Source organism: Cadophora gregata, assembly GCF_030347475.1.
Source record: "Cadophora gregata isolate MNR1 chromosome Unknown scaffold_16, whole genome shotgun sequence".
In the NCBI taxonomy this organism is placed as follows: domain Eukaryota; kingdom Fungi; phylum Ascomycota; class Leotiomycetes; order Helotiales; family Ploettnerulaceae; genus Cadophora; species Cadophora gregata.
The window spans coordinates 843,256-861,482 of NW_026695939.1; the positions used below are offsets into that span (position 1 = coordinate 843,256).

General features: G+C 40.5%; 4 protein-coding genes across 4 annotated transcripts; 3 read left to right on the forward strand and 1 right to left on the reverse strand.

Moving 5' to 3' along the window:
• Nucleotides 1-7,277: 7,277 nt before the first annotated feature.
• TIM17 (translocase of the inner membrane) lies at nucleotides 7,278-7,981 on the forward strand (the record flags this gene model as incomplete). Its single annotated transcript, XM_058498942.1, has 4 exons — nucleotides 7,278-7,346; nucleotides 7,455-7,653; nucleotides 7,718-7,872; nucleotides 7,922-7,981. The coding sequence occupies 4 exons, from the start codon at nucleotides 7,278-7,280 to the stop codon at nucleotides 7,979-7,981; spliced, it is 483 nt and encodes a 160-aa protein (XP_058351209.1).
• A 1,250-nt stretch (nucleotides 7,982-9,231) lies between these two features.
• On the reverse strand, nucleotides 9,232-9,965 carry ONS95_005532 (uncharacterized protein; the record flags this gene model as incomplete). The annotated part of the gene is made up of 3 exons (XM_058498943.1): nucleotides 9,232-9,540; nucleotides 9,596-9,876; nucleotides 9,938-9,965. 3 exons carry the CDS (start codon nucleotides 9,963-9,965, stop codon nucleotides 9,232-9,234), a joined length of 618 nt encoding a protein of 205 aa, XP_058351210.1.
• A 664-nt stretch (nucleotides 9,966-10,629) lies between these two features.
• On the forward strand, nucleotides 10,630-12,072 carry ONS95_005533 (uncharacterized protein; the record flags this gene model as incomplete). Its single annotated transcript, XM_058498944.1, has 2 exons — nucleotides 10,630-11,407; nucleotides 11,465-12,072. The coding sequence occupies 2 exons, from the start codon at nucleotides 10,630-10,632 to the stop codon at nucleotides 11,761-11,763; spliced, it is 1,077 nt and encodes a 358-aa protein (XP_058351211.1). The 3' UTR covers nucleotides 11,764-12,072.
• Nucleotides 12,073-13,116: 1,044 nt separating this feature from the next.
• Nucleotides 13,117-16,556, forward strand: ONS95_005534 (uncharacterized protein; the record flags this gene model as incomplete). The annotated part of the gene is made up of 4 exons (XM_058498945.1): nucleotides 13,117-13,345; nucleotides 13,663-14,660; nucleotides 14,712-15,177; nucleotides 15,226-16,556. The coding sequence occupies 4 exons, from the start codon at nucleotides 13,117-13,119 to the stop codon at nucleotides 16,554-16,556; spliced, it is 3,024 nt and encodes a 1,007-aa protein (XP_058351212.1).
• Between the last annotated feature and the right edge of the window lie 1,671 nt (nucleotides 16,557-18,227).

Genomic DNA, 18,227 nt, shown 5'->3' on the forward strand with positions numbered 1-18,227 from the left:
AGTTTATAGTACTATTTAAAGAAGAATAAGGTATCAAGGCCTTACTAAAACACTAGGACTATAATTATCAGATTAAGTTAGAACTAAGTACTAAACTAATATTCTAACTACTTAGGGAATATTTAGCGATAGACTTAATAATAATTAAGTAATATATCAATGAAAACCTAGCGAAAGGATTTATTTAAGAGTCTAAATCCCTATAAGGGAGTAACGTCTTATTTGTAGAAAAGAAAGACGGAAGATAATAAATATATATCAACTACTATCAATTAAATAATACTATAAAGAAGGATCGTTATATACTACTATTAGCTAAGGAGCTACGGGACAGACTCGTTAGAGCTAAGATTTTCACTTAGCTTAACCTAAGAGAAGTATATAACTTCGTTAGGATAGCTAAGAGTAAAGAAGAGAAAATAGTATTTCGTACTTATTTCAGTTACTACAAGTATATAGTTATACCCTTTAGCTTAACTAACGCACTAGCTATATTTCAGCGTCTAATTAATAATATTTTACGGCTTTACTTAGACGTAACGTGTATATACTATTTAGATAATATACTAGTCTACTCTAAATCAGAAGAGTAATATATGAAGGATATTATAGCTATCCTCTAGAGGCTGGAAGACACCTACTTATTACTTAAACTAGAAAAGTGTAACTTCTACATAAACGAGGTTATTTTCTTAAGCTATATAGTTACTACCGCAGGATTAGCTATAGATCCTAAAAAGATTAAAGTAATTATTAAGTAAATAGGGCTTATAAATATTAAGGAAGTATAATTATTCCTTAGGTTTACTAACTTCTATAGGCAGTTTATTAAAGACTACTTAAAAATCGCCGGGCTACTCACGGAGTTAACTTATAAGGACAAGGAATTCTATTAGTCTAATAGCGCACGAAAGGCGTTTAAGGCACTTAAAGCAGCTTTTATCACAGAACTAGTACTCACTTCCTTCACTCCTAATAAAGAAATATATATAGAGATAGACTCTTCGGACTATACTATTAGAGCTATACTTAGCTAGCTAAGCGAGGATAGAAGATAGTAACTAATCGCTTATTATTCGCGGAAACTATTACTAGTAGAACTCAACTATAATATATACGATAAGGAGTTACTAGTAATTATAGACATAGTACATAAATAGAAGGTCTACCTCAAAGGCGCCGCCTATAAGGTACAGATCCTAACGGACTATAAGAATCTTATTTACTTTACAACTACTAAGGAACTGAACCGATAGCAGGTTCGTTAGTACGAAACACTCTCTACTATTAAGCTTCGAATTTCTTATATTAAGGGAACAGAAAATACTTAAGCTAATACTCTAAGCCGGAAACTAGAGTACCTTATAAATAAAACCTATAAATCCTATACTATACTACGAAAGGATAGTAATTTATTAGTTATTAACAACTAATAGCTAGCTATAATAGGATAGTTAGTTATAGAGAAAATCTGGAAAAGCTATACTAACAACCCGGTTATAGCTAAATAGCGACGCTAACTAGGCGAAGAGTTCTCTTTCTCCTTAGAAGGAACTCTCTTATTCTAGGGATAAATATATATACTTACTTAGGATTAGGCCGAATTCGTTAAGGACTTCCACGGGCTACCTACCTATAGATACTAGGGATTAGTAAAGACACTATCTAAGCTATCTAGGGAATACTACTTCCCTGGGATAAGAAAGGTAGTTAAAGACGTGATAGCGTTATATAATATATATATCCGGAATAAGGCGTTATACTATACTCTATATAGACTTATAAAGTCACTAATAACACTACCTCGCCTATAGAAATTAATTGCTTTAGATTTCGTAGTCGAACTACTACTCTTAAAAGACTTAATTATAAGAATCGTATATGATTCGATCTATGTAATAATAGATAGGTTCATAAAGTATATGTATATAGTACTAGTACTTAGGATATAGGACACGCTTATAATAGTATAGGTATTTCTTAGGATAATCTTCGTAAGCTACGGAATACTAGATAAGATTATCTTAGATAGAGATAAGCTCTTTATCTCGAAGTTCTAGAAAACTCTTATCACGCTCTTAGGGATAAAACAGAAGATATTAACTATATTCTACCTGTAGACTAATATATAGATAGAACGAATTAACTAGATAATAGAGACTTATCTTCGGTATTATATGAACTATAAATAGGACGACTAGGTGTAATTACTTCTACTTGCCTAGTTTATATATAATAGCGCGGATCGAGAGACTATTAGAGTATCGCTGTTCTACGCGAATTATAAGTATAATCCCACGGTATATAATCTACTAATAACCGGTTAGGGAACCGCGTAAGAGGCTATACTATAGGCAGATAGGCTTAAGTAGCTCTATAAAGAATTATCAGCTAATATTCTCTTTATTATATAGAGATCTACGATCTACTATAATAGAAAGCGTAGTATAGGACTAATACTTAAGAAGGGGGATAAAGTCTACTTACTTAAAAGGAATATTATAATTAAGCGACTAAGTTATAAACTAGATTATAAGAAGCTAGGACTATTCAGGATTACTAAAGTTAAGGGACTAGTTAATTACTAACTAGCTCTACTAAAGATAATAAATATCTACCTAGTATTCTATATATCTCTTCTTGAACTAGTACCGCTAGGAGTATTACCGGCTCCTATTACTGAAATATAACTAATTAATCCGAACGCTAAATATAAGGTAGAAGCTATTCTTAACTATTAGTATTTCTATAGTAAATTAAAATATTTAATTAAATAGAAAAGGTACTTATAATTAGAAAATACTTAAGAACCTAAATCTAACCTCTACTACCCTAAGCTTCTATAAGAATTCTATTAAAGAAATCTAAGTTTACTTAGAAAGAAAAGGACCTAAGGTCAGGGACTAAGCCTTTAAAGAAAGACGCTAAGTAAGCGTTAGGTTTAAAAGTAAGGAACTAAGAAATAGGATTATCCTTAATAAGCTTAAAGGGAAGCGTTAAAGAGTAAGTAGGGGTTATAGTTTTTCCTATCTTAAATTAATATATAAGTTATTTAGAAGTAAACCTTTAGATATACCCCGAGGTATTATAATTATAACGCTTTAAGCGAATACACTTAGAGTATTGTTTTAAAATAGATAAATCTAAGAAGCAGGTATAGAAAAGACTATAGTAGAAGAAATAAGGCTTTATAGGTTATATAGTACGCTTAATATAAAGCGCGAGCTAGATACTCTATTTTTTCTTTATCTAAGTGACACTTAATTTCTTTATAACACTAGATATAATAGATAAGGAAGATAGTCGTTAGTAATTATTAATATTTCTTAAGGTTATACTTAAGCGTAGGGACTACGCTAAGCTAAGAGGGAGATAGTATTATAGACCCCTTAGCGCTATAATTTAGTTAGCACTTATATAATAATAAAACTATCAGTAGTACTATAGGGGCATTAGTACTAACGAGGGAGCAGTACTATTAATAGGGTAGTACTAGCTAAGGAATAATATAGGACAAGCGAGTAGTACTACTATACACTCACGCTTTAGTAGTAATAGTTACCTAGATCACGGTAAATAATAGGTCACGTGATAGATCCCTAGATCCCTGAATCCCCTTATAGGAAGATAGATCTAAGGATCTACAGATCTAATATCCTAAGGGATCTAAGGTAAATAAAGGTTCTATATAAGACTAGTACATCTACTATTAGATAGGAGCTTCGTGCTTAACTTTAAATAGTATTCTAATACTTAGTAACTATCTTCTATCTACGTGATACACCTACCTCTCGATTATCAGAGATTAACTATAGCCTTCTGTATTTACAGCGAGTAAATACCGGACCGTTATATATATTTAAGTAGTAATATTATTTTTATATTAGATAGCTCTTATAGTTTCCTTTCTAGAAATATAATAACCTAATTTTAAATTATAACTCTTAACTTATAATTCCAGCTTATAGGTTTCTTCTTTAACTACCTCTTTAATCTCTTTAATATCTAAAAGGATATTATATAATATAGTAATAACTCGAACTTATACTATAACCTTAAAAGCTCTTAATCTTTATTAGTAAAAAAATCTAGCTCTAGGCAGCCGCCGGCTAGCTACTAAAAGCGCTATTTTCGTTATTCCAGCCTAAGTTATATATCGATTAATTTGATAGCTAGCAACCCCTAAAGCAGTATATAGTAATTTTAGCCGGCGCCCTTAGCGCCTTAGGCGCCTTCAACGCTATAGGTGCTTATAAGCCTAATTAGGACTAGTGTATAAAATAAAAGTAGGTCCGATTTTTTATTTATTATATAAGATATATTAGTAAGCTTAGAAAGCTTAATAATACTAATCCTAAGGATATTAAAGGTATTTATAGAGGTATACCTTATAAGAGAGTATTATTAGGCTTATATCGCCCGATTAGGCAAGGCGGCGACTCACTTTTATATAGAATTTACTCGAATTGAATTATAAGCTTATTAGTAATTTTTTAGTATAAATATTTATAGTATTAAAAGCTTAATAAGACTAGTTTTAAGAATATATATAGAAAGTATAAGTCTTTTTAAATTCTTAGTTAAATTCTACACTAGTCTAATTATTTTTAGTTAGTTTAAAATCTAAAAATAAACTTAACTTTTAATTTTTAATTTTAATTAAAAATATTATATCTTTCCTAATTAAGTCTAGCTTATATATAAAAGTAAGTCTTATAAAAGGCGCCTAAGGCGTATAAGGCGGCCTTTTATTATTTAAAGCTAATATATAGTAGCTTTTTATATTTTAAAGCGCCTTAAGTATAAAATATAATTATTTAGTGAAAATAGCGAAAATAGCAGGTAGTATATACACTTAGTATTAGAATTTTTTCCTGATATTATAAGGATTTTAAACTAAGCTTTAAGTACTTTAAAGGTACGCTTAATAACGTTCCTTAAAGCTGAATAGTATAAGTTAAAGAGCTCTTTTTTATTTTAAGGATAACGATTTACTCTCTCTTATTCCTTTAAGTGATATTAAACCGCTTAATATAGTATTAATATTAAGTTGTAATTTATAAAACTAGTATCTTTAAGAGTATATCTCCTTATTAGAATCTTTATAGCTTTACTATGTTAAGCCTTAATTTATAGTACTAAATCTGCTATACTACTTTCTTAGCTAGTTAAAAGATTAGTAAACCTTATATTAAAGTTATATATAGTAAGTACGTTTTAAGTAAGGTTTCTAGACTTATCTCTAAAAGAGGCTCTTTTACTAGATAAAAGAGATATCGGAATATATATACTATTAATTACTCTTACGTAATACTTGAAATAGTCTTTATATTAGTAGTTATAGAGTATCTAAGACAGAATAAGTATTATATTAGTTACTAATAGAACTATTAATTTAAATATATCTTTATAATAAAAATAATATATAATCTTATAATAAGTCCGATTAATTGTCTCCGTACTATATTAGAATCGTTCTATAAGCTTCCTTATTAATAAATCCGTAACTACTACGTATAGGAAGATTCCTAGCTATTCTATAGTCCTTATATAATATATATACTATAAGCTACTTTTCTGAATTAGGAAGTCTTTAATATAGTAAAAGCTATCTTTAGAAACGCTTAAATTATCTCGAATATATATATTATAGCTCTCTAAAAGCTCCTCTATCTATTTCTTCCCGGAGAGCTTAGAATCGTATTATTATTACTATATTAGGAAAAAATTCTAGCGTTAAGTATATATACTATCTGCTATTTTAGCTATTTTTATTAAATAGTTATATTTTATACTTAAAGCGCTTTAAAATATAAAAGGCTACTATATATCAGCTTTAAATAATAAAAGGCTACTTTATATACCTTAAGCGCTTTTTATAAGACTTACTTTTATATATAAGCTAGACTTAATTAGAAAAGATATAATATTTTTAATTAAAATTAAAAATTAAAAGTTAAGTTTATTTTTAGATTTTAAACTAACTAAAAATAATTAGACTAGTGTAGAATTTAACTAAAAAATTAAAAAGACTTATACTTTTTATATATATCCTTAAAACTAGTCTTACTAAGCCTTTAACACTATAAATATCTATACTAAAAAATTACTAATAAGCTTATAATTCGATTCAGGTAAATTCTATATAAAGGTAAGTCGCCGCCTTACCTAATCGGGCGATATAAGCTTAATAATACCCCCTTATAAGGTATATCCTTCTTAGTATCTTTACTAGTAATATCCTTAGTATTCTTAAGGCTTTTAGTAAGCTTACTAATATACCTTATATAATATAAAAAATCGGACTTACTTTTATTTTATACGCTAGTCTTAATTAGGCTTATAAGCACCTATAGCGCCCTAGTCGCTTAAGGCGCCTACAGTGTTAGTAAAAATTACTATATACTGCTTTAGAAGTCGCTAGCTATCAAATTAATCGATATATAACTTAAGCTAGAAATCGCGAAAATAGCGCCTATAGCAGCTAGCCGGCGGCTACCTGGAGCCAGATCTTTTTACTAATATATTTAAAGTTATTCTAGTAGTAAATAGATATTATAGATATAACTAGAATACTAGTAAAATAGGCGATTCTTTAGTTCTTACGCTAGTGCTGTATTAATAGGGCAATTAATAGTAGTATAGCGTATATAGTAGTGGTAGTAGTAGTAGTAGTAGTAGTAGTAAAAGGGAGTAGAGTTATAGAGCTATAGAGCTATAAAGCTATATAAGGTAGTAAAGTAATACTTTTTATAGGATTTCTACTTTTAGTAAGAACTATAGTAAATAACTAAAGTTAACAGAAATAACAGATATTTCTAGAAGTAATAAAATCAAGCTAAATAGAATCGTTACTTATTTATTATTTCTCGAAGTGATAGAAGTGATGATTTTATTATTTCCAGTTTTAGTATCACTTCCCAAGTGTCACTTCCGATCCAAACGGGCCCTAAGGTAGCTAGCTAGCTCTTCATTGCCGAAGAATGGATGCTGCCAGTATCACGAAGTCATGTTCTGAGATCGATGGGCTTCACGTGATATAATGAGCCACTAGCTCAAAAATTCTTAGCGTGGTGAAGCATCAAGCTCAGGGAAAAAAGTCCAGCAGGTCAACAGCGTCAAACATCAAACCGGCCACGACCACGAGCATTGTGTTACGAAGTATCCTCGCGCCCCTCTGTATTGTCCAATACGAATCGAACTCCTTTTCAACGGCGTTTACTGGACGACTTTCGGCTTTGGACTTCGCAGGCGATAATTTACAGACATCATAGAAGATGGATCATACACGAGACCCATGTCCGTGGGTAGCATTGAATGATTTTGGAGGAGCGTTCTGTATGGGGGTATGCAATTTCCACTTCTGCCGGCTCGGATGGTCTATTGCGATATTCTCGGGCTGGACAACTTAGTTCCTCTATCCTGGATCACCCAGCTGACATTTCCACATCTAGGCAATAGGAGGAGCAGTGTGGCACGGTGTAAAGGGTTTTCGAAATTCACCTTACGGAGAGAGACGGATTGGTGCTTTAACAGCAATCAAAGCGCGAGCGCCTGTTCTGGGAGGCAATTTTGGTGTTTGGGGAGGGCTGTTTTCGACATTCGACTGTGCAGTTAAGGGAATAAGAAAGAAGGAGGATCCATACAATGCCAGTACGTCCAGAGAATTTGGAATTGAGCCGGATTGAGTTGAAATCAGGAGCTAACAGCTGGGAAGTCATTGCAGGATTCTTTACCGGAGGTGCTCTTGCTGTTCGTGGAGGGTACAAGGCTGCGAGAAATTCGGCTATAGGATGTGCTTGTCTGCTGGCAGTCATTGAAGGCGTCGGCATTGGGTTCCAGAGAATGATGGCCGAAAATACTCGATTAGAGGTACGCTCTCCTATCCTGTTTCTCTTCAAATTTAATCTGACTCTTCCAGGTACCACAACCTCCTCCACCAGCAGAGACTGGCGGTACTGGCTTCCCAGCTGTTGCATAATTCCGACCCAATACCCGATTCTCACGCCTTTCGTCATACATGGCGCCTCTATCACTCTACTCTTTCGTCCCTAGCCGAGAGAGGCTGGGACTGTTGTATTCTTGTTTGGGCTACGTCCTACCTCTGATCGTGTCTGCATAGCTGGTGGTGTACATCTAGAAACTCGCTCGGCGCTGGTGAGTTGGCAAATGACATTAATTACGAGACTCTGGCATGTCGATTGCCAGCCGTGAACTTGCTTATCGCCCGTTTCCAATTTTCCAAGGTAAACCACCTCTGTGCAAGCCCACCCTTCGAACGTTCGAGAAAGCTATATTCTATCTTTTAGCACTGCTCCCGCAAACCCCGAGTACACAATTTGGCTAGTACTTTCTCCGGCTATTCTTTTTGTTGCAGATCGCAAATATGCACGTCATGCAAAGAAGGTAGCTTGTCGACGTCTACAGAAGACAATGCAACAAAGATATCTGAGAGTGGCAACCCTTGTTGCATGCCACAGTGCGGACATCCATCATTATTACCCTATTCGGGACATCGGGCACCAACTTGGACATAGCGGGGCTCGTGCGGTTGTACATGAAAAGGGATCTTGACTTTGCTGTGCCGTTACCACAGACATTGAAAATTACACCAGAGTCGCGTGAGGGCGGAAGTCTAAACCTCTGGCGTTTTGCTACAGTGTCTTCCATTGCGCTTCCCTTCGTATCTATCCCGATGAGCGGCATGGTCCTAGATCAGAACTAGACCTTTTTCCGCATTTCTATTGTGCTCTCAAGTATCGTGGCTTCAACTGGTATTTCTTTTGGTGATTTTATTCTACTTCCAATTCGTTTCCCCTCAATTCGTTCTCAAGCAGTGTCTTGAGGTTGTTTCTGTTCCATGACAAGTTACCAAAGTTTTGTTGGTGGCTTAACATTACTCGCGTGCTTTTCCCTATTTTAGACTCTCAGATGCTTAAGGCCGATCAACACGGATTGGAGGATCAGTGCATACGATATCTTCAGGTGTCTTGGCTGCGTCGATGGCTGTGAGGGCTGTACATCGAGATTTGATCACAGCTGAAGAATGAGAGCTACCAAGCGGCTCCTCCTCTATACTTTTAAACTCCAGGCTATTTCTCTGCTGGCGCCTCTTTGCTGCACTTATTTCTGGATCATCCATGTGTTAAAGACAAGTTGTACGTGGTCTATATTTACCACGCTTAACTCACCCAGAATCCTTATTCTCCCTTTGACTACTTTATCGCACATCTACAGTTTCGCAACTTCCCATATCAAATCCTCCAGTAGCCCGTCCAGCTTTCTGGCATTCTCTAAGAGCTGTCTGTCCCTGCTTCCCGCAACGACCAACGAGCTTGGGAGATTCCACAACAAATCAGTACCTCCGCCGTCTTCATTATTACGTTCTCTCACCAGCAACTCAACAGGCACCGCCAGTCCAGCCGTCAAGTCATGCTCCAGCATCGTCAATGCCACCAGTGGATTTCCAAGAACGATTCGCTTCAGCCCGAGACCGACGCTCAGATCGAATAGAGGCAGCCAGAAACCGTGGTTGGATTCCTACTTCGTTTGTTAGTCACTCGGGATGTTGGGTAATTGAGGAAGATCCGCGGACATGGAACAACATGAATCCCTTTGGGCCAACAGCTTGCTTGATTGCTTTAATAAATGCCAGCCTCGACGTTTCATTATACGAAGTTATATTCTTTGCTAGAATCGGGAATTGTGGTATTGTGCCGATCTCGGCGTACATGCTCTCCATTACCGCAGTGAAATTCTTGCGCGTGTGGAGTGTCTGGCGTTTGGTGACAAAGGAACCAGTGTTGATGCCATTACGAAGGTTAGGAATGTGGTCGGGAGATGGGCTACAATGTGCTGGAGTAATGAAGGCGACGACTGTGAAAATCGCCTACAGATGTCGTTAGCTAATTGTCCTACAGGGAACATCCTTTGATACTCGCTGTCATCATGAGAATGGGACGCATTTCGGTCAGTCTTGGCCAGTTAACACTATGGTAGGCAAGATACAACGCTCACAATGCTCAAGCAATGCAGTGTTCATTCATATGACCTTCAACTTGCTCAACTGCGACAATGAGGTCAGCTGCTTCTTGTGCATGGCTTACTGTGCATTTGACTCTTATTCATGTAGGTAATATCAGTTGCTCTATTTTCTTACATGCGCAGGCAAGGTTTCATCGTTCTTGGAGGCTACCATTCACCCCGCATTCTTGCATCATTCGCAGCAACGACGTTTCTTCTCAGCCGTCAGCCATGCATCAACATCTGCAATCACACTGTCAATTTTCGGATCCCATCCAAAGTCTTGATAAATCCGTATCGAGATAATGCATCATTCTCTGTGTTACAAATCCAACCAACCAAATCATTTTCAACATGCACTTCCCCCGCATTTTAACGCTCGGCGACTTTTTATTGGTGAGACTCGAGTATGCTTATGAATCTTCTAGACTCCATGATTACTTTCCAGAGACCTTCATGCGCTTGAAAAACCGAAATGGACTGGAACTCGGTCGCTTCCTCGTCTGAACTTGCCTCAGAACATTGAATCGCAAGCGCCAACGCCAGCAACAACTCCATCCATCCATCAACTGACATACGAAATCATACAAAACAACGGTTGTCAAGATGGTACAATCTAAATCTCTCATCCTGGCCCAGAACCCGGTTGGTCTTCCAATCCCAGGTCAAGATCTTGTCGTCACGTCGTCCGAATTTGACCTCTCAGCTCCCCCTCCTCCAGGCGGCGTGGTCCTCAAGTTGAACTACATCTCCTATGACCCGTACCAAAGAGGCCGAATGCGCGCAGCCGGGTCTCTTTACATTGCCGGGTACAAGCTCGGCGAACCCATCGACAACAATGCAATCAGCACCATCGTTGCATCCGATAATGCCCGCTTCAAAGTGGGTGACGTCGTCATCGGCAGCGCAAAATTCTCCGAATATCAAGTCATTGATAAATCCCGTGTGGACAAAGAAGCTACAGCCGGTGGCCTGAGCATCCTGAGTAATCCATTGGGTTTGGACGAGACGATTTTCCTTGGTGCTCTCGGGATGAGTGGCTTAACTGCGTATTCGAGTTTCTATGAGATTGGGCAGCCAAAGAAGGGGGAAGTTATTTTCATTTCGGCTGCCAGTGGTGCAGTGGGTCAGATAGTTGGACAGCTGGCGAAGAGAGAGGGGTTGAAGGTCATTGGATCTGTAGGCAGTCAGAAGAAATTGGACTTCATCAAGGAGAAGTTGGGTTTCGACGCGGGGTTCAATTATAAGACTGAGAGTGCCGAAGAGGCCCTTAAGAGAATTTTGGGGGAGCTAGGGAAGCAGGGCCTGGATATTTATTACGACAATGTTGGAGGCGAGCAGTTGGATGCAGCGATTGCTACTGCTTCTACCTTTGCAAGAATCGGTAAGCCTTTGGTACCAACTTTGAAGAAGACCGCATATTTGTACTAACAAATACTAGTCTCCTGTGGTAGCGTCTCACAGACGAGCAAAAAACCCGAGGAGACGTATGGCATCAAAAATATGCCTCTAGTGGTGGGCAAGAGGCTTCAGATTAGAGGCTTCCTTGTCTTTGATCCCGACTTCGGACCCAAATACACAGAAGAGCATCAGAAGAATGTGCAAAATTGGATCAAAGACGGAGAGATTTCAGTCCAGATGGAAGTAACCCACGGCATCGATAACGCTGCTGAGGGTCTGGTGGGCATGCTGAAAGGAGATAACTTTGGCAAAGCCGTTCTGAAGGTCGCCGATATATGATTCGACAGAAATTTTCAATCGTATAGAAACATGCAGGAAACTTGACAAGGCAGAAGTAGTCTGCTCGTCTTCCCGACGTTTTGAACATCAATTTCCAACAGTCTATCGCAGATACAATTAGACGGTGATAAAGAAATATTTAGCGCGAAGGGACGTACAAAAATATTTTAGTTTGCATAGGATTTCATAGTCATAGTGAGATGCATCATGTTGAAGTAAAGAAGATACCCGAGATTGGAAATATATTACAAAGTTGGCGGGAATGTCCGAAAGAGGGCTCATTAGATTTCTGCTCCCTGCCGATCTGGGCTGGTTTGGTGTCAGCTCCTGCTTCCCGTTCGCAAAGAATAGCGAAGGGCCGAGCATACAGGTTAAAGTAGGTCCGACGGAGTAAGTTTGTGGCGGAGGTTGTCTCAAACTTTCTTTCTTGAATGGCTTACGTACCTCCTGCTTTGATTTTGGTTAATAAGAAGCTATATGGTTTCATTCCTGGCGAGAAGACTTGGATATTGATGGGCGCGAAACCTTTGTTGGAGGAAGAAGACGGTGTCATTTATTTCTGGAAAGCAATGCTTTATTTCATCGATGATACTTGACCATGCACCGAACCAGAGACTCTTTTTGCCGATGATACCTAGTCTCTCTAATTGCCACTGTGTTGATGTCTTATGACAGGTAGGACAGAGGTTTCGTAAACCTTGGCTTCCTTTTAAACTTTGAGGAAAGAGCCGGTTATGGTAAGAGCACTTACAGTACGATGAGTGCGGGATCCGGATTGATTGTAAACTTTGAAGGACGCATAATTTGGCTGAAAGGACTGGAAACCAACTAAAGTTCCAACCTGAGCAGAATGTAAGCAGAAACCAATGCAGAAACCAATCAAATAATGCCTCTGAACATTGCTTCCACGAGTACCTTTTATACTAAGATTTGACGCTTGGCCCTTTGCTGACGTGCAACCAAACACAGTCTGACTTACGGATTGCTGGATCCTTCAATGACCAAGTAAATTGATCACGGACACAAGGTGTTCCTTCCTAATGAATGCATACAGATGTGCACATGTTTAAACTGACTCCGATAACCGGGTGTAAGCAATGCCAGCAGTGTTACCTGCAAGTACGAATGAAAGTCAAAGACACGAGACATGCTGAAAAGGAACACGCAGTATGAGAAACACCACGAATTTCTGAAGCACGACTGCCTGCCAGCGAGTACATCTTCGTGGCATCCTCACTGTTTGATATTCCGAGACAGACCTCTGAATATATAACTTGGTAGAAGGCGCCATCGTGGCTCAAAAGACGCAATACTGCCAGAGTCGATCCGAGCACGAACAGCTGGCACCCTTACATGACTGGACTGGCCATGACCATCCCCGTCCGAACACCTGTCAGGGAGGACGACGACTTCCATTTGCATCTGGAGCTGTGGAACGCTTGTGGGAGTCGACTTTGCAGTTCGAAAGCACCGTATTCGTTGACCATAATGTGCGACCCAGAGATCCCTCTGCTGACCAGCAGCGAAGACGACCTTGGGCCAGTGTGGACCAGCGAGGATGAAGAGAGCGAAGAGTCACAAAGTAAGCGCCATCAATTCTTATATTTCGAGTATTGGTGCCCCCACGACAAGCCCAGAAGGTGTGGTTGCACGGAATGCCCAGGATCACGAAGTATTATATCGTGAGGCTGATCTGATGGATAAAGAGTGGGTGGGATGTGAGGTGGAGCGGCTGGGCTGAGGAGACGGGCTACTGTAGCCTCGCCGACTCCTGACGGGCAACGGGCTTCGATTTCGCAACCCTCTGATCTCGCAACATGGCTTCGATTTTTGGCGCAAGAGGGCCACCTGTTGCGCAAACTTCGATTTTATCACATCATATTGCTAACACAGCTCCAGCCGAAGCCAGCGACGATGAACCCCCATACGAAGTCCTCAACCGGGCGGAAGAGGATCTGCCGTCAGCAGCACGACTGAAGGAGAAGCCAGAACTCGCCCATCATCTGCAGAATGACAGCTCGATCCTCACACTCGCGGTTGGCAGTCGGTATGTCTATGCTGGAACACAGGATGGAGAGATTGTGGTGTGGTCTTTAGCTTCATTTGAGCTGGTGGCTCGCATTCAGGCACATACTCGTGCCGTCCTCTGTCTCTTCCTCTCTGCAGACGGTAGCCTCCTCTTCTCGAGTGCGGGCGATGCAATCGTTAATGCTTGGTGCCCGGAAAACCTAAAACGACTCTATCATATATACAGTACCTACGATGTTGGAGATGTGTTTAGTGTTGCATATTCGTCACAGTTCAAGACAGTGTATATGGGAGCGCAGAATACCAGCATACAATGGGTCAGCCTGGACGAATCGACAACGAGACCTTCTCCAGATCCAGAAGCCCACCCAGATGCCCGAATCCATAAATTTTTCGACTCAATTGCCAAAGGAGGAACCTCTACGCCAAGACCTCAGAACAATCGAACGGGATCCAATGATGGCGTGGTGTTGGAGATAGACAAGGCACACATGATGCATTATGCTCATTTTGGATATGTTTATTGTATGCTCTTGGTTCGCGGTGTCACTCGACTGGTTGAAGCGGACGAAGATGTACTGGTATCCGGCGGTGGAGATGGTACAATCAAGATCTGGAAGCTGTCCCACGACCAAAGTCAAGGCATTAAGGAAGTTGCTTGTCTAGGGGATGATGATGCAGAATCTGTACTGTCCATGGCTGTGGATGGTTCGTTTCTGTACAGCAGCAAACTTGAGGGAGTTATTGAGCTCTGGGATTTGGATACCAAGCAGAAGCTTCGGGTTATTAGAGCACACAAAGGAGATGTTATGACTCTGCAGATGGGCTGGGGACATTTGTTTAGTGCTGGATCCACTGGCTATGCCAGAGTAAGTGATGTGGTCATGGCAACTTGGGGACAGCAACTAACTGCTTGACAGAAGTACAGCACTGTGCAATATGGCAAATACCAGTCCTCTACCTCCTTCAGCCAAAACTACCACTGCGTCAATCGATGGAAAGCTCACGAAGGAAGAATATTAGCTTCTGCACTCACAACCTTCAATGGACAACAATTCTATATCACGGGAGCGAATGACAATTCGGTCTCTGTATGGAACGTAACAGGCTGTGATGCTGGAAATTCTGGCAAATCTGACGTGCCGGAGAACCAGTTGATCAAGTCTCTTCAAGAATTTGTGTCCTTTAAGACCATTTCCTCTAGAGCAGATCATGCTGAGGATTGTCGTCGGGGAGCTACTTTCCTTCGAACTCTGTTCAAAAAGCATGGCGCCCAAACCGAGATGCTGAATACCGACAATCGCCACAACCCCGTTGTTTATGCCCGGTTCAAAGGGAACCCTTCAACTACGGGCGAGAGAAAGAAGATTCTGTTCTATGGTCATTGTAAGTGAAGATCAAGGTGTTCGAGCTTTTCGGCTAATTTTAGCATAGATGATGTTGTTCCTGCAGACAACAAGCAGAACAAATGGATAATTGATCCGTTTGAAATGAAAGGCATCAATGGTTATCTCTACGGCCGAGGTGTGACTGACAACAAGGGGCCTATCATGGCTGCTCTATATGGAGTAGTGGATCTTGTCCATGAGAAGGCACTTGAGTCCGATATCATTTTCCTCATCGAGGGCGAAGAAGAGTCTGGCTCACGAGGCTTCAAGGACGCCGTTCGACGACACAAGGAGTTAATCGGCGATATTGACTACATCGTTCTCGCCAACAGTTATTGGCTTGATGACGATGTTCCATGCTTGACCTATGGTCTGAGGGGAGTTCTCCATGCTACTGTCAAGGTTGACAGCAACCATCCAGATGTGCACAGTGGTGTTGACGGAAGTTTCATGATGGACGAGCCCCTTTTTGACTTAACGTCGATCCTGGCAAAACTCAAGGGACTTCACAATCGTGTTGAGATTCCTGGATTCTACGATGATATCTTGCCTCTGACTGCGGTTGAAGAGGCTCGCTACGACGACATTACAGAAACATTGATCCGCCGCAATCCCGAAAATGGACCTCCAGAGACACTGAAGGCTTCTTTGATGGCAAGATGGCGAGAACCTAACTTGACTGTTCATCGTTATAAAGTCTCAGGGCCAGATGGTTCTCTAGTATCATCCCATGCCAGCGCCGCCATCTCGCTTCGCCTTGTTCCAAACCAAGAAGTCGATGATATCATTAAATCGCTCACGGAATTCCTGAATGATGCTTTCGCAAAGCTCGATACCCATAACCACCTCTCAATTACCATTGACAACCAAGCCGATGCCTGGCTCGGTGATCCAGACAATGACATTTTCCAAACCCTTGAGAAAGCTATCATGGATGTCTGGGGGCCAATCGGCGAGACTCGTCGGTCAAGTGTACCAGGTCCTAGACCAAGGATCCAAGCCAAGAAACCCGCAACCCCCAGCATGAGCCCAAGCCTGAAGCCTACACCCGCGACGACGACGACTCTAACCAACGGAAGCGACCATACTTCCCTTGCCGCCACAACAGCAATCGACTCCGAGACTCCACTGTCTCCCGTTTCATTAGACGGTAACAGCACCAAGCGCAAAGGACGCAAGCCTCTCTACATCCGTGAGGGAGGCAGTATCCCTAGCATTCGCTTCCTCGAGAAAGAGTTCAACGCTCCAGCGGCACACCTTCCTTGTGGTCAGGCAAGTGACTCGGCACATTTGGATAACGAGCGTTTGAGAGTAAGCAATCTGTACAAAAGCCGGGAAATCTTTAGGCAGGTGTTCAGAGAGTTGCCGCGGAAGTAGCAGATAATTCAGGAGTAGAGGAGGTAATTTGATGTACGGGAGATGGACGGAGGGAGTGGGTGTAGGTGAGAGAGATAGGCCGGGTATTTTCCGATATAAGCGTGGCGTTCAGACTTTGTATCTGATATTCGGTAGCTTTTGTTTTCATTTCCTTGCATGGCGCGAGGCGCAAACAGCCAGGATTGATAGAACATGGAGTTTTTTACTTGCTTTACTCGTGGCTGTGGCAAAAATTTGATTGAAAATCAAATCGGTGCAGCAGGAATGGATCATAGCGTGCTGTATAGCCTACGGGCTTCAATTATAGAGCTATATGTAGCATTAGACTTGTGAACATGGAAGATTGCTCTTCAGGGTTGGGCATTGACGAAGAGACATGGTATTTTCCAAGTAAGTTCTGCCAGCTAGTCGTGACTTTTGTTCTTTGTAAACGGAGAATTGGGTTCCTTCTTTGGTATGCTTATAGCTATCATCCAGCTCAAGCCAGATTGCGAATAAGAGAATCTGAAATAGTTTAGCTACCTGACTGCCCGGTTCCACCATTTTGGGGAGATAGTCATCGTTACCAGCTTGATAGGGAACTCTATATTTTGCCCTCCCATGCTATCTGGGGCTGCGTCCCCAGCCTGAACCTTGGTCCGCTGTCGCATTCCCGCCGTGGCGGTCGTCGTCGACATCCCTACTTCCTTACACTGAGAGATTTTCGCCATCGTTTGACGCAGTCTTTCAAGGAACATCCGAGGCAACGTTTCCCGACATAGGTCAGACGAGCCTTTGCGAGGTACTTCGATCCTTCGTTGAGACCCTGCTGATCATTTTTAAGGCTTGGAAGCTTATCAGTATCACTGCCTTGTAATAGCCTCATCCAACATAACATCATCATCAAAATTTTTGAAACCGCACTTGACATCAAACCATTTTTACCCCCAGGGGAAAAGTGCAGCATTCCCAGTCCTTGCGTTAAGCCAAGCCGAGGAAAGCTGCGTTTTGAAATCAAACAGGCATAGCATTTCTCGTGTATAGGATCCTTAGAATTTGATAGCAAGGTGGGTATTTCTTGTATTCTGTGCTCTGTGGCTTTGATAGAGATAGAGAGAGGTTGTCGCTTTCAGCAACCTAATCGCAGAGTACGAAGGGCTTTGGTACGGTGTCTCCGTCATATCGCTCGCTGGACTTGACTGACCGAGGGTGCCAGATGTGTGTAAGATACGATGTGGTTCGTTCCAATGCTAGAAGAGGCTTTGATCTTGTGATGCCAAGCTTTTTTACTGAGAGATCAGGGATTTCTCAGAGTACCCCGTATCATTTTTGGTCAGATCGAATCAGGCTTTTGCTGTGTGGTAGGAGACCATTGACTGGGTTACACAGTAGTAACGTGTCAATTTCCTACTTCAACGCTGCCTTCGGTGACCACCTAATGATGGAAGCTACTGTATCTTTCCCAGGACAATCTGACACTACGTTCAGTTCAAGATCCGCAAACTTTCAAATTTTGTTGTTGTTCCAAGATGTTCCTCAATAAGGCCGCCAAGATATTTCGTAGCCTACTTTTCACTTCACGCCCGCCTCGCTTAGCTATTGTTTACTTCACCTGCACACCACTATATTACCTACGTTAGACGCTCCTTCCTCATGCACTTTATTCATACAAGTGAATTCAAGATTTATGAA